General features: G+C 37.3%; 1 protein-coding gene across 5 annotated transcripts in view; it reads right to left on the reverse strand.

Annotated features, from left to right (window-relative positions):
- Positions 1-5,647: 5,647 nt before the first annotated feature.
- Positions 5,648-15,663, reverse strand: part of LOC5565829 (palmitoyltransferase ZDHHC23) — a 42,091-nt gene continuing 32,075 nt past the window's right edge. For all 5 annotated transcript variants that reach the window (XM_021847906.1, XM_021847907.1, XM_021847910.1 and 2 more), the window contains exons 4-5: positions 6,996-7,071; positions 5,648-6,925 (exon numbers count right to left, since the gene is read on the reverse strand). In XM_021847906.1, coding sequence (XP_021703598.1) covers positions 6,818-6,925; positions 6,996-7,071 — 184 coding nt within the window. In that variant the 3' untranslated portion in view covers positions 5,648-6,817. The remainder of the gene's footprint in view (positions 6,926-6,995; positions 7,072-15,663) is intronic.

Raw genomic sequence — 15,663 nt, forward strand, 5'->3', positions numbered from 1 at the left:
TTGAGTTCTTGATTCATTACACTGAGACTCCAGTAGTGGTGGTGTATTTGCAACCGTGTGATCACCGAAAGGGTTATGCTCCTAATAGGGTTTTATTTAGGGCTTATTTGAAATTTTCGCTATGTTGAATTTACGCTAAATGGATAATATTTCCCCACTAGGCTCTTTCCTGAGATAAGCGCTTCCAGTCGTCCTGTCCTTAAAGTCCTCTGCATGAGCAAAATTCTAAAATTATGAGAGGTCTCTGATCGGGAATCATTTTGAACAGCCATTGATATGGGAATGGCTATGGGATTTTTTCAAAAAAATCTATCCAGGATCTTTCTGTGGTTTCCTCTAGTTATTCTACCTTGGAGTTTTTCCAGGGATCCATGAGTTATAATAGGGATTCCACCAGAAATTTTTCCTGGGATTCTACCGGAAATTTGATCAAGAATTCTTATATATATACCTTCAGAAATTCATCCATGCATTTTTCCAGAGATTTTTTCGAAGATTTCTCTACAAATTATTCAGGATGTCCTCCACTGATTCCTTCAAATATCAATCCAAAGAAATCCTCAAGTGATTCTTCAAGGCTTACTTCAAGGATGCCTCCAAGAATTCCTCCAGAGATTTCTTCAAAAATTCCTTCAGGAATTCCTCTAGAAGTTAGTTACAAGGATTCCACCAATAATTACTCCAGGAATCACATCACGAAATCTTTCAGAAACTTCTCCAGGGTTTTTCTCAAGAAATTCATCACCAATGATTTTACCTCGACTTTTTCCATGTTATTTTCCACCAAGAGTTCCATCAGAAATTCCACCATGAATTTCTGCAGTAATTTTTCTACAGATTTTGCCAATGTTTCCTTCGAGATTAACACCGCAAAAATCTTCCAAAGTTTTATTCAAGATTTCCTCCAGCGTTAACTTCAAGAATTCCTAAACAGATTATGATTCGACCTAAAATTGTTCCATAAATTTCTAAGGAGATTGCTGGAGGGATCCTTACCAAGAAATTCCATCGATAATTCCTCCTGTCAAACATCTTCCAGTGATTCTTCTAGTTATTACCTTATAAATTCCTCCCCAGATTCCTCCAGAAATTCTTTCAGCGGTTTATCCAAGCATTCTCCCAGGGACTGCTTTGGGGATTTCAAACGATTATCTCTAGAGATTTATTCCAGGAATTCTTACATTTTTTCTACTCAGAATTTCTTCAAGTATTCATCAAGGAGTTCCTTCAGCGATTCCACCAAGAATTCCACAAGGACGCCTTCAGGGATTCCACAGAAAAAAACTGCTAACGAATTCACCGAAATTTCCTCCATAGGATTTTACCTGGAATTCCTTTAGAGATTCCGCTTTCAATTATTTGAGAGATTCTTCCAGGTAGTCCTCCGGGGATTTTTCTGGGGTATCTTCAATAAATTATTTTATAAGTTTCTCCAGTGTTTCATCCAAAGATTCCATCTGATATCCCAGAAAGGACCCTACAAGGCATTCCTCCTGGGATTTCGTCAGGAATTACTGCAAGAATCTACCAGAAATTCATCCGAGGATTCCCAAAATTCTTCCAGGTATATATGTATGAATTTCTCCAGAGAATCATTTGTGAATTTCTCCAGCGATTTCTATGGTGATCCCTTCAAGGATTTCTGAAGAAACCGCTCAATAGATTTTTTTCCGAAGGAGCTCCTCGTGGAATCTCTAGAGGAACTTCTGAAAGAGCCCCTGTAGGAATTCCAGGTGGAATCTCTGAAGGAACTTCTGATGGAATTCCAGGAGGAACTCCTGATGAAATCTCTAGATGAACTCCTGTTGAAAGACTTCAAGAAACTCCTGATAGAATTCCTAGAGAAACTTGCAGGTGAAATCTCTAATAGAACTTATGATGAAATCCCTGGAGGAGTTCCAGGTGGAATCTTTGAAAGAACTTCGTATGTAATCTCTAAGGGAGCTCCTGATGGAATCCCTATAGGAACACCTGATGGAATTTTTCGGAGGAATTCCTGTTAAGATTCCTGAAGGAGCTCCTGATAGTTCCTTGAGGAACTCGTGATACAATCTCTGAAAGAATTCCAGGTGAAATCTCTGAAGGAACTTCTGATGGAATCATTAGAAGAATTCCTGAGTATATTCGTGAAGGAATTCTAGGTGGAATTTTTGAAGGAACTCCGGATGTAATCCCTTGCGAAACTTCTGATGGAATTGCTAGAGGAACTCCTGATGTAATTCCTGGAGGAGTTCCAAGTGTAATCTCTGAAGGAACTTCTTATCTCTAGAAAAACTCCTGATGAAATTCCTATAGGAATTCCTGATGGAATCCTTGGAGGGAGTCCTAAATATATTCCTGGAGAATTTCCAGCTGGAACATCTGAAGGAACTCCTGATGGAATCCCTAGAAGAACTTCTAATGTAATCCCTGGAGCAACTCCTAGCGGAATCTTTGAAGAGATTCCCAATGGAATCCGTAGAAGAACTCCTGATGGAATCCCTAGAAAAAATCCTGAAAAAAAGAACTGAAAAACTTAAAGGAACTTCTGATGGAATCCCTAGAGAAACTCTTGAAAGATTTCCTGTATGAATTCCAGGTGGAATTTCTAAAGGAACTCTTGATGAAATCTTTAAAAATAACTCCTAATGTAATCCCCATAAGAACTTTTACTCCCTAATCCCAAAAAGAATAATCCCTGGAGGAGTTCAAAGTGATCTCTCTGAACGAACTTCTCATGTAATCTCTAGAGGAACTCCTGACGGAATCCCTAAGACAACTCCTAATGAAACTCTTTTTTAAAATTCCTGATAAGCTTCCTGAATTAACTCCTGATGGAATCCCTAAAGGAACTCCTTATTATAAATCCCTAAAAGCAATCCTGATGCAATTTTTTGAGGAACTATTGATATAATTTCTGGAATAATTTCAGGTGTAATCTCTGAAGGAGCTTCTAATGGAATCTCTAGAGGAGCTCCTGATGGAATCCTTGGAGGGATTCCTGATGGAGGAAACTTCTGATGGAATCCCTTGCGAAATTTCTGATGGAATTGTTAGAGGAACTCTTGTTCCTAGAGGAAGTTCCATGTGGATTCTCTGAAGAATCTTCTTATGTAATCTCTAGAGGAACTCCTGATGGTATTCTTTGAAGGAATTCCTGATAAGATACCTGAAGGAACTCTTGATGGAACTCCTGATGAAATCCCTAAAATAAATCCTAATGCAATGCCTTAAGGAACTCTTGATATAATCTCTGGAGGAATTCCAGGTGTAATCTCTGAAGGAACTTCTAATGGGATCCCTGGAAGAACTTCTAATGTAACCCCTGAAGCAACTCCTAGCGGAATCCTAGAAGGATTTCCTGAAAAACTTAAAGGAACTCCTGATAGAGAAACTCTAAAAAGAATCTCTGTATGAATTCCAGGTGGAATCTCTAAAGGAACTCCTAACGAAATCTCTAAAAAAAAAATACTCCTGATGTAATCCCCAGAAGAACTCCTACTTCCTAACCCAAGAAGAACTTCTGATGTAATCCCTGGAAGAGTTCAAGGTGAAGTCACTGAATGAACTTCTCATGTAATCTCTAGAGGAACTCCTGATGGAATCCTTATAGGAACTCCTGATAAAACTCCTTTGAGTAATTCCTGTTAAGCTTCCTGAAGGAATTCTTGATGGAACTCCTGATAAAATCCCTAAGAAAAATCCTGTACAATTCCTTGAAGAACTCTCAATATAATCTCTGAATGAAATTCTTATGGAATCTCTAGAGGAACTCCTGATGGAATTGCTATAGGAATTCCTGATGGAATCCTTGGAGGGACTCTTAAATATATTCCTGGAGGAATTCCAGGTGTAACTTCTGAAAGAACTCCTGATGGAATCCCTGGAGGAACTCCTGATGTAATCCCTGAAGCAACTCTTAGCGGAATCCTTGAAGGAATTCCTAATTGAATCCCTAGAAGAAATCCTGATGAAATCCCTGGAAGAATTCATAAAAAAAGGAACTGAAAAACTTTGAGGAACTACTGATGGAATTCCTAGAGAAACTCTTGGATGAATTCCTGTATGAATTCCAGGTGGAATCTCTAAAGGAGCTCTTGATGAAATCTCTAAAAATAACTCCTTATGTAATCCCCATCAGAAGTCCTACTCCATAATCCCAAGAAGAACTTCTGATGTAATCCCTGGAGGAGTTCAAAGTGATCTCTCAGAGCAAACTTCTCATGGAATCTCTAGAGGAACTCCTGATGAAATCCCTAAAGGAATTCCTGATGAAACTCCTTTTGTAAAATTCCTGATAAGCTTCCTGAAAGAACTCCTAATGGAATCCCTGAAAGAACTTCTTATTGAATCCCTAAAACAAATCCTGATGCAATTCTTCGAGGAATGGATATAACCTCTGGAGAAATTTCAGGTGTAATCTCTGAAAGGAATGGAATCCCTAGAGAAGCTCCTGATGGAATCCTTGGAGGTATTCTTAAATATATTCTTGAAAGAAATCTAGATGGAATCCCAGGAGATACTCCTTACGTAATCCCTAGAAAAACTTCTGATGTAATCGCTGAAGCAACTCCTAATGGAATTCCTGAAAAAAATTCTAATTGAATCCCTAGAAGAACTCCTGATGGAATCCCTGGAGGAAATCTTGGAAAAAAGGAACTGATAAACTTTAGGGAATTCCTTATGGAATCTCTAGGCAAACTTTTGAAAGAATCCCTGTATGAATTCCAGGTAGAATCTCTAAAGGAGCTCGTGATGAAATCTTAAAAAAATGTAATCCCCAGAAGAACTCCTACTTCCTAATCCCAAGAAGAACTGTTGATGTAATCCTTGGAGGAGTTCAAAATTATCTCCCTGAACGAACTTCTCATGTAATCTCTAGAGGAACTCCTGATAGAATCCCTGAAAGAACTCCTTATCAAATCCCTAAAAAAAATCCTGATGCATAGGGAACTCTTGATATAATATCTGGAGGAATTTCAGATGTAATCTCCGAAGGAGCTTCTAATGGAATCTCTAGAGGATAAGATTCCTGATGGAACTCTTGATGGAATCCCTGGAGGAACTCCTGATGAAATCTCTAAAAGAAATCCTGGTGCAATTCCTTGAAGAACTCCTGATATACTCTCGGGAGGAATTCCAGATGTAATCTTTGAAGTAACTTGTTATCTCTAGAGGAACTCCTGATGAAACTCGTTTTTAAAATTCCTGATAATCGGGAGCTTTGAATATTGTTGCATTTATTAGAAACAGAACTCCCATAGGGGCCTGTCCAGAAGCCAAGTGGTCCCATTTTTTTATACCCCCTATATTTCTATCCATCTTGCGTACAGGACTGCTACCTTTTCAAATGTTTGACCGACAATGTCCGGAGCATGTATTTAGTATGTCGCGAAGCAGATAAATTGACTGGATCTGTTGAAAGCCATTCGTCGGTTGTTTATGTCTGCGCACACAGCATACATTTGCGTCAAATCTGTCAATTATTCCATGAGAAATTATCGTTTTCACAATCACAGAGCTCTTCTCAATTTTTTGTTACTAAAAGCTTTTCAATTAGGTTAGTGTTATTACTACTTATTATCACCTTTCCCGGTTTATAAGATTTTTTGAAGAGAGATTATTCAAGGAACTGTGATATCTCATCGAGTAACCAGCCAGCCAACGGTTCGGTTCTAGAGTGTTGATAAATGGACACGTAAATTATGTTTAATAATAATTATGACTAAAATTCCATTGGTAAAAGGAATCGATGCAACACCACAAACCTTTCGGTGTGTGTAGCCGAAGAATCGGGTTATGTTTCTTCTTTTGTTTTCATTGATAGTTGTGTTTAGAAGTAATGATTAACAATATAGAGAAACTCGTTACTAAATTGTGCACTTGCTAACTGTACGCTTTCGGTACTATGCTAGAAGGATAAAGAAATAGTACGCGTGCAACGAATGCTATGGGATTACATAAATGATAAATGCAATCACTTCTGGAGCTAGAATTTTTAATCAACTGACCATTATAGTAGCACTTTTCACATCCACAACCTGGGTTCCTGATGTGAACCTCGGATTGAGTGCTATAATACGTATTAATGTACTGCCTTGCATATAGTATGTGTTTCGCGTTTGGAATCTGATTAAGTATCTCTCACTTGCCTGATAGTTGATTTTACGAGTGTTAGGAGAATAAATACTATAAAGCCAAATTTGTTTTATATCTTTCGCTAGATTTTATCAGTCTACTTGTCAGCACTGCGCTAGAGCTAAACACAGCACGCATTTGAGTCGATCTTTTCCACTTCGTTTTGCGACTCAAATTGTACCCCGTCTAAAACGAGACCACTCGATCTATCATTGAGTTTGAACTAGTGAATTGATGATACTTTTAGTACTTTTACATGTAATAGATATTGTAGATCGAATAAGTGTTTTGCTGGGTACTGCTTTGCCCGGCCTTCCTTTGTTCGAGCAAAATCGATTATTTTAGAAGTTTCTACTTACAAACTAATGTTGTTGGACTTAAGTTACTTCCGTTTAATTATTTGCCTTAATTATTATCTCTTCTTCACAATCAATCGTAATTGCGGGAGCAGGAAAAACATGAAACAAGAAACTCAACTGTTTTCCATTGTTTTGCTGTTGTAACCACCTTTACAAGGTATATCAATTCGAACGCGAGAATTCCTTTCTTGGTATGAATGTAAGGGTGAACTTCTTAAAATGGTTAAAAATACGTACCTTTGTATATCGGATAGTAATAATAATGATAATAATAGAATAATGCTCATACTTTTGATCATGACGTCAGCAGGGCACGTGTTTTGTGTTGCGGCGGCGTACGTTTATTGTCCCAGACAGAACATCTTCCAGTTTACGAGACAATTTCGCCGATTGATATGCTCGCCTCGCTGCCACTCTGTTCCGGTGTAGCCGCGGGAGATCAGACAGAACTGCAAATATTTATAATTCAATAACGTTATCAAAGTTACCTATTTGCATTGATGCCAATTTGAATCTCACCTGTTTCAGTAGTGATATAAGAATGAACAGTGACATCAGTAGGGCATAGATGGCGCCGGTGAAACAAAGAGCAATACTGTAAGAAAGAAGATATGGATTTATAAGCATAACCATTACCTTGTTCAAGTTTTTTAAATACAAAAATTCTTCTTATTCTTGGCATTACGTTCTCATTGGGACAGAGCCTGCTTCTCTGCCTCAGTGTTCACTTCCACAGTTATTAACAAAGAGATGTTTTTGCCAAAGTTATTATTTTCGCATTCGTATGTCGTATGGCAAGTACTATGATACACTATGCCCAAGGAATTCAAGGAAATTTCCATTACGAAAAGTTCCTGGAGCGACCGGGAATCGAACCCAGACACCTTCAACATGGCTTTCATTTTGTAGTGATACTGTTCAGCACTTGAGATTTCTCCGAAATCCGTAAAATAATTAAAGTTTGTGACTTCACACTAGTAAATGCTACAACAATTAATGCAGTAATTATTCCAATCATTCAAATGCGTTTACAAAAAGTCCCGATGTTTTGCAAAAAAATTGATTGATTATTTGTCCAATAAATATCTTAGCAATTTAGCTTGTTTTCTAAGAGGTCCTTACAGGCAGTTAGCAGGAATTTGTACATAAGTATCATCATTAATTACTTTAAGAGTTGCTGTAGTGTATACTGCCCATAAATGCATACCAGTCTCACTAGCAAAACAGCGCACCTAAGAAAAACGCGATGGAAGTCGTGAACACTTTCATGCTTTATTCACTCCAATTAAATTGAAAATGCGATGTTTTCGCACCAGAATTTGCACTCAAATGATGCAATGAACTATTAATTACAGTATTACATACATTTTGTTCAATAATTTTCTCAAATAATTAGTTATTATACGGGAAAATGTACGCGTGACTGATATGCGTTTATTTGCTCTTGAATGTACGAGAATAAACGCATAACAGTATCCGTGCCTACTATGATGCATCAGTCTTCACATGTGAATTATTGTTGTTTTGAAAGTTTGGTGTCCGCATTCAAAGTCGCGAAAATGTCTGCTCTCGATTATTTGAAGAGTTATGGTACTTCTGATAGTTCCGAGGATGAGTGCAGGAATTTGGCCGATGGCGACCCGTTGGACAATGACGCGGGATCTGAAGACAACTTCGCTGGCTTCGATGATAAGGACGGCTGTGACGGCAATGCTGGCGGCGACGGCAGCTTTCTGTTTCTACCGAAGACGTACCCTGAGCATTGGGTAAGTTATTTGTAATCGCTGGAGGACACTGAATATGCGACGGGGACTGATGAAATGGACTCAGACGGAAGTTATACGGCCGCAGATGAATTCGTCAAAAAACGCAATAGAACGAAAAAAGAATTGAAAGCGAGATACAACGCCAAGAAGCGCCGTTTATGGCACGTAAAGCTTGTCGATTGTGGGTGTAAATTGAACTGCGGGATTAAAATCTCGAAGGAAGACCGTATTCGTCATAACACGGTGTTCTGGGCATTGGATACACGAGAGCAAACCAGCTACATTCGCCAGAGCGTGCAACGCGTGGATGTTCAAAGACGGCGTCGCTACAAGTACGAGGAAGATGATCCAAAGAAATTCAATAGCTTTGTTTTTCATCTGGCTGAATCGAATGGTTCTTCGGTCAAAGTGTGTCGGAGATTTTTTCTGAACACTCTGGGTTACGGCAACAATTGTGGGTAAGTATATTTCCCTTACTTGGCTTATAAACACAATTTGAGATTTTTTTATATGTTTAGCAACATAATTTATCGGTGTGTTGAACAAGATCCCCCAAAAACATCACAACGCGGAAAGTATAAGCGAAGCACGGAGAAGCGTGATGCAATCCAAAAGCACATAATGTCGTACGGTCCAACGGTTTCCCATTACCGCAGAGCGCACGCGCCACCCCGATTGTACCTGCCATCTGATCTATCCGAAAAACAATATGCATCAAAACTTCCTGGACACGCACGACATTACAGCAACGTACGCTCTTTACTGCAGAAAAAATGCGAGAAATGAAAATCTCGTTAGTAAAACTAGGAAAGGAAGAATGTAAAGTTTGTGTTTCTGCACTTCAGCATCGCAAAACCTCATCCCATCCTGAAACGATCAGCACAGACCCTTGTTCCACATGTACACGCTACGACAAACATTTGCGAATTGCTAAAATCTCTCGTGATGCCTACCGATCGGACGGCGAAGCAGTAATTGAGGATACCTTAGTATTGGCAATGGATCTCCAAAAGGTAACGTTAAATAAAAATATAAGCCACTGTATTAAATAAATCTATTTTTTTTATTATTTCCATCTCCTAGGTCATTCAGCTGCCCAGACTCGATGGTCTCAAATCCATTATGTTTTCTCAACGGCTTCTGGCATTTAATCAAACATTCGCTCCCGTAGCGAAATATGCAAAATCGTTTCCAGTTATGGCGTGTACATGGGACGAGTCTACGGCTGGACGGTCGGCGAACGATATAGCAAGCACTTTTTATAAAGTAATCCTGCGATGCTACAAAAAGCAGATCATCCTTTGGCTTGACAATTGTGCCTCCTAAAATAAAAATTGTTCCTACATCTGATACTTTTGGTCAACTCCAAATATACTCAAGTGCAGGAGCTTACCCTAAAGTTTTTTGAATCGGGACATACATTTATGGCGGCGGATAGCTACCATGCAGCTGTTGAGAAAAAAATGAAAAGTAAGCCACCGGTAACTTTCCACGACTTCAAGGATGTGTTGCTTTTTTGCCGAGAAGAAGGTAGAGGTACTTGAAATGCAACCGCAGGATTTTTTTAAGTCACAACTGCAAATCTCGCAATATACACTCAACAACCTGCATCCCCGGCCATGCATGGAAAACATTAAACTGGTTGTGATTCGAAAAGGAAGCTTCGTGTTGAACTACGCTGAATCGTTGGACTCGGATGCAGTATTGCATAGTGCAATGATGTTCTCGAAAAAACAGCTTAAAATGGTAACATTGCCCAATTTCGATCTGGTTGCTGGTCTAAAATTTAAGCAAGAACCCCGAGGAATTGAGTCAGAACGGAAAACAGCTCTTCTGAAAGTAATTCTCCCAGTAATTGACGACGAAAAGAAGGAATTTTGGCGCACCTTAGCAGAGAAGGAGATTTTGAATGACTCTGATGATGATGATGATGATGAATATGATACAATCTAGAAATTCATCGAACATTTATATAATGAAATCGACGTAAATCAATAAAACTTCCTTCAAATTTCTTTGCTTGTGAACTGCGACATTAATCTAGTAGCAATTCTTTTTTTTTTCCTTGTATTAAATATATATCTTGAGTCGCGAGACTGACATGCGTTTATTAGTAACGTGGGACAGACTAAGTTCGATGTTGTTTTAAACATTTCTAGAACAAACTTATTATTTTCTCATAATATCATAAAAGTGCATGCAATTTAATGAAGTTTCCTGTAATTAACTAAAAATTGACGAAAATTCACGTGGGACTGTTATGCATTTATGGGCAGTATATTCCCCTGTTTTTTTTTCAAAAAAAATCTCCAGCGTTTTTTTGAAAAATTACTTTGAAAATTTGCCAAATAAATTCCTGGAATAATTGCTAGATAAATACTTCAGGGGCCGTCCATAAATGACGTAGCATTTTTTCACTGATTTTTTACACCCCCCTCCCCCCTCGTAGCATTTCGTCACAAATGCTGGTACTCCCCCCTGGAAAATACGTAGCATATCAAGTACCCCCCCCCCCCCTCTTTATTTTTTTAATTTGTTTTCCTTAGTGACTGGGTTGAAACAAAAAATTGGAATTGAGAAGTTCAATACAAAGTTTGATATTAGTTACTGACTGAAATGTAAGAATAATCTAATCTAACAGTTTGATATACAGTAGCGCTCAAAAGTAATTTGGAAAAGTTTTAAATAAACATTTTCATTGATTTTGGTTTCCAGGTTCATATAGGCTAAATTATATTTCTTTTGCTGTTCTTACCATGAAAAACAAGTTTACTATAAAAAATTTGAAAAAAAAATGATTGGATTGATGAAGCTCGTTACTGTCGAGTTCAATATATTAATCGTAATATAACAAACATTTCGTTATTTTAGAGGATTGTTTTTTTTTTAATTATTCGTTGTTAGGAAATAGATTTCAATGAAGATGATAAAAAAAATATATTAATTCGAAATGAGTCATCGTTAATATTATCCAATTTCAAATCATTTTAGCAAACAGTGGCCAGATACATAAAAGATTACACTTGAAATATTTGGAATGTTTAGAACATTTTAGCGATTATTATACAAATACAATGATCTCTATTAATATTTCAGTTGAATTTCATTATTGTTTCCATACTGAAATAATCTTACACAACGTATAATGAAAAAGTTAAATAATAAAAATTCTTCAAATTACCGAGTTGTTAAGAAAATAGGGCAATTTTGTTAACACTCGAATCTATTATCCTCATTAATATTCAGGCTATTCCATCAAGAGCATTGATATATCAAAACAAATGATGAGTTGATTGGGTGGAGATCTCCTGCAACTTTGAAGGCATAATTCACGGAATAAATATTTTGTTTTAAATGTAATATTTTCCAAGAAGAGCATATTTTATTTTGTTGAAGAAATAAAGCCCCAACAGAAAATATGGATAAAACTAAAACGCCTGACTTTATGTCATGTTAACAAATGGCAAAAAAATGAACTACAAGTAGTTAGAGCATTGATTTTAAATTAATTAATTAAACTTTTTTGTTTATTTATAAATTTATTAATTAAGACACGAATATAATATAATATTCACATAATTATTCAAAGCTTCAAAACATCTGTTTGATTGCATTTATCAAGAAAATCTAAAGTGTTATAGATATTTTTTCAATCTTGTCATATGAATGTTTTGAAGCTTAATCATAATTTTATAACCCAAGTTTATAAGTAGAAAATTAAAGAAGTTTGATAAAAAAAAAAACTATGCAATTTTTTTCAGCGCCTTTCTTTTAACGGACTTGATTCAAAATGCTACGTCCACTAGCTAGGACCCCTCCCACCCCCTCGTCACACTTCGTCACAAATACGTGAAGACCCCCCTCCCCCCTAAAAAGCTACGTCATTTATGGACGACCCCTCAATGGAATTTTAGGATAAATCTCTGAGATAATTCCTGAAAGTATTCTTGAATCTTCCTTTCCCACGACTTTCGACTATTTCTTAACGAAAAAAGCGTTTCATTAAAAGTACCTAAACAAACAATGTTGTAATTAAGCTGAAGCATTCGAAATCACTATTGAAAAATAGTTTTTTTTTTTCAATATGGATTGATCGTTTATCAAACAATTCAAACAATAAGTTAACTGTTAGATTATTCTGATGAGTATAGAATCATAATATAGTAACTATTGCATAAAATTTATCTGATTCGATTTGTCTCAAGTTCGTCGAAAATAAATGGAGCTCTGGAGCTACCATGCAAAAGAGAGGGCTCAAAAAATTCCTGAAATCCTAAAGGAACCTTGTATAAATTTCAAGTAATTTCTAAAAAAATCGATAAAATAATCCATGGATGAGTTCCTGGAGAACTTAGACTTCCTTGAGAAATTTCAGAAATCCATTATCTGGTGAATTTGCTGAATAAATTCCTGATGCAATAAAGGGAGCAATTTATGAAACGATCATTGAAAAAAAATCCATAAAATTTCTTATGAAGTCCGTAAAAAAAACATTGTATGAAAAAAAAATGAAGGAAACAGTGGACAAATACATGAATTAATATCTGATAAAATTTTTGGAGAATATCAGGAAATATATGTACGGTGATACGAGCATTAATTCTAATTGTAATTACACGGGAAATTCCCAAAAACTGTAAGAAATACCAGATTTTAGATGTCCGGTAGGATTATACAGGGTTGGGTCAGGCCACTTTTTAAAGACTTTGTCTCTATTTTAATGCAAGTCTCTTCAGTTACTTTAGCAAGAAATTCCTAAGATTTGTATCGGGATTCTTCCGAGAAAATCTCCAAGGGTTTATTCCAGATCAAATTCGTTGAAGAATTTTCCAGGAATCCCTGCAAGAACTCCTCAAAGAGATTCTATTTTCATTTTCATTTTAATTTTGCAGCGTTTGGTGGGGCAATGAGAGCGCAAGTCCAAAGCCGGGGGCAGGGATAGGTAATGGCCGTAATAGTCTATGCGGACCACTTGAACACCATCGGAAATGATAGGAAGGGTTGGGGTAGAGTATAGGAAATTGGAGAAGACTTGACACAGTAATGCGATTAATGCTGCAAAATGTAAATGGTGGTAGTTGGTCCCTAGTGATTTATCCTACCTCCGTTCTGGTCACGATCTTCAGATTATCGTGATTCGTCAACATTCGTATTGATAAAGTGGAGGGACATGGTTGAAATGGAGTTTAAAAGAAACGAATGTCAGAACAGGTATCCACCGGCGACGCCAAACGGACCAACGTAATGTGGTGTAATTTGGGATTTGTGGATTGAATACTGATATTTTTTGCCAAGCATCAATATGGGTGACTTTCGAGGATAGCGAAACGTAAGAGGGGTTAGGACAAGGTTGTGGATTTACTGGGTAAATCCATCACATTGGGGTTATGACTCTGTGTCTTGTCAGGAATAGGGTCTGATTGGTATGGTAGTATGCAATAGAGTTCGGAATTGATAGACAGACTTTGAGGAAAGAAGTTTTGAACGTAAGGCAGCAGCACCTTGGATCTTGGAGGGCGCAGGTCTGGAGAGTTGGGCAGCTGTTCATACTAGGTTACATTACGTAGAAAGTGGAATCTGTTTTGCCGTGCACAAATTATGGGAAGTATTTGAAAATGTTTTCTTGTTCAGATTGGGTAACGCAAGAGAGGATTTTTAGCTCTGCGTTATATTAGGAGGATATTATAGTGCATGGTCTACTGATGACTGTGTATTTTAAGGGTGATCGAATGAAAGCTTTGTTGAGTAAAGTTACCGTTGAATTTTTGCAGTTTGTAATTGTTTCGAAATGTTTGTCGGACAATAAGAAAATTTTCTAGGGTATTTGTTTGGATGCTAATGCATTATATTGATAAATCTAATTGTTCGTATCACACGCGAAGCATAGCATAACCCAATGTATAATGAAATGAGGTTCGAAGAAAGGATTAATATTTGATCACTTAAACTTTACGCTGCAAGATATTCTTAATCGTTTTTCTTTTCTTCTGATGTACAGGAATAACTGGTATATTTAGCTAAAATAATGAACAATCATACGCATAGAGCCTACGGGTCATGCAGTTAGGATTGAAATTAAAATAATATTGCGCATTTCTTTCACACCACAGGTTTATCGCAGAAGTTTTTACATGTGCGGAGGCGTTGGTAGAGGTGCGCGATTGCGTCGAGTCGGGTCGGTGTTTTCAGCGGACTCATTTTTCGCAAATCGAAGAATGAGTGCTCTGAGGGCATCAACATGATTCGATGAGGTCCCACACTTTTATTTGCGCTTTTGCACTTGTAAATGTCTTACTAAATAGGAATACTTTGTGTTAGGGAAAGTGCAGGAGAATAAAATATAATTCATTAGAATTTTCTGATAGAGGCAAAGTTCACATGTTACTTAGGTATTTAAAAGCAAATGAAAACCACATTAAATAATAGATAAACACTAATGGTCATATTTTTATATTTTCATTTCATCGCGGTCCTCATTGCTCGAGCGGAGACGACAAAACTCGAGGTGGATAGAATCGACGCAACTACGACACGGAAAAGAAACAGATGAGAAACTATCGATACATTTATTCAACTAGAAAAACCACGTTTTAACGTAATGACTTTATTTCTTCTCGTTTCAGCAATCCAACAACCAAACCATCTCTACTACCTTTTCATTTCCTCTTCGTTACATTTATGATCCCTCTGGCACTGAATCGAATGACGCATTCCGCTTTTTATTAGCGATGTCTTTGCTGTACGTTGAGCATGGTGTCGGAGGTGATTTGCTGTGTAGAACATCGGATGTTCTACACGGCACGCTACTTCCGGCATTTTGTTTGGCGTGCGGGATAGGCAGTGCTAGTGATGATATGAAGGCCGCTATTCGGTTTAGTGCCAGAGGGACTATATCTATTTAATGTATCTGAAGCTTGTGGGACCGCTTTAATTCCGGCGCCTGCTTGTGGAAGATCCCGGTGTGCTAAACGGTATAGGACATGTTAACGGGGGAGGCTTGGTAGGTCCTCACCCAGCCCGTGTCTAGATGGGCGGATAACTGTCTGCCAGGGTGTGGATTGAGCAATTACAATTACAATTACAATTACAATTACAATTACAAAATGTAAATGTGCTGAGAGCAATTTAATTTAAGTTTTGAAGTTTGGTTTGATTTATTAAAATTTCAAACAATTGTACAAGTAAGAAAGAATGAGCTGATCGCTTTATATAAATTTAATAAACAACAAAGTAATAACAATATGAGTGTGATGCTAAGAACTGCTGATGGCACGATGCGACGCTTTAGGAGCTTTTGATAATGATTGAACATTACTATAAAGAACGCAATTCAATCGATGGTGACAACTTTACAAACTTTATCTGTTTTTATCATGTACAGATATAAAATTATAATTCAGTTAACTGATTGGCGGTGCTGA

The sequence above is a fragment of the Aedes aegypti genome, chromosome 2 (genome assembly GCF_002204515.2).
Source record: "Aedes aegypti strain LVP_AGWG chromosome 2, AaegL5.0 Primary Assembly, whole genome shotgun sequence".
NCBI lineage: Eukaryota > Metazoa > Arthropoda > Insecta > Diptera > Culicidae > Aedes > Aedes aegypti.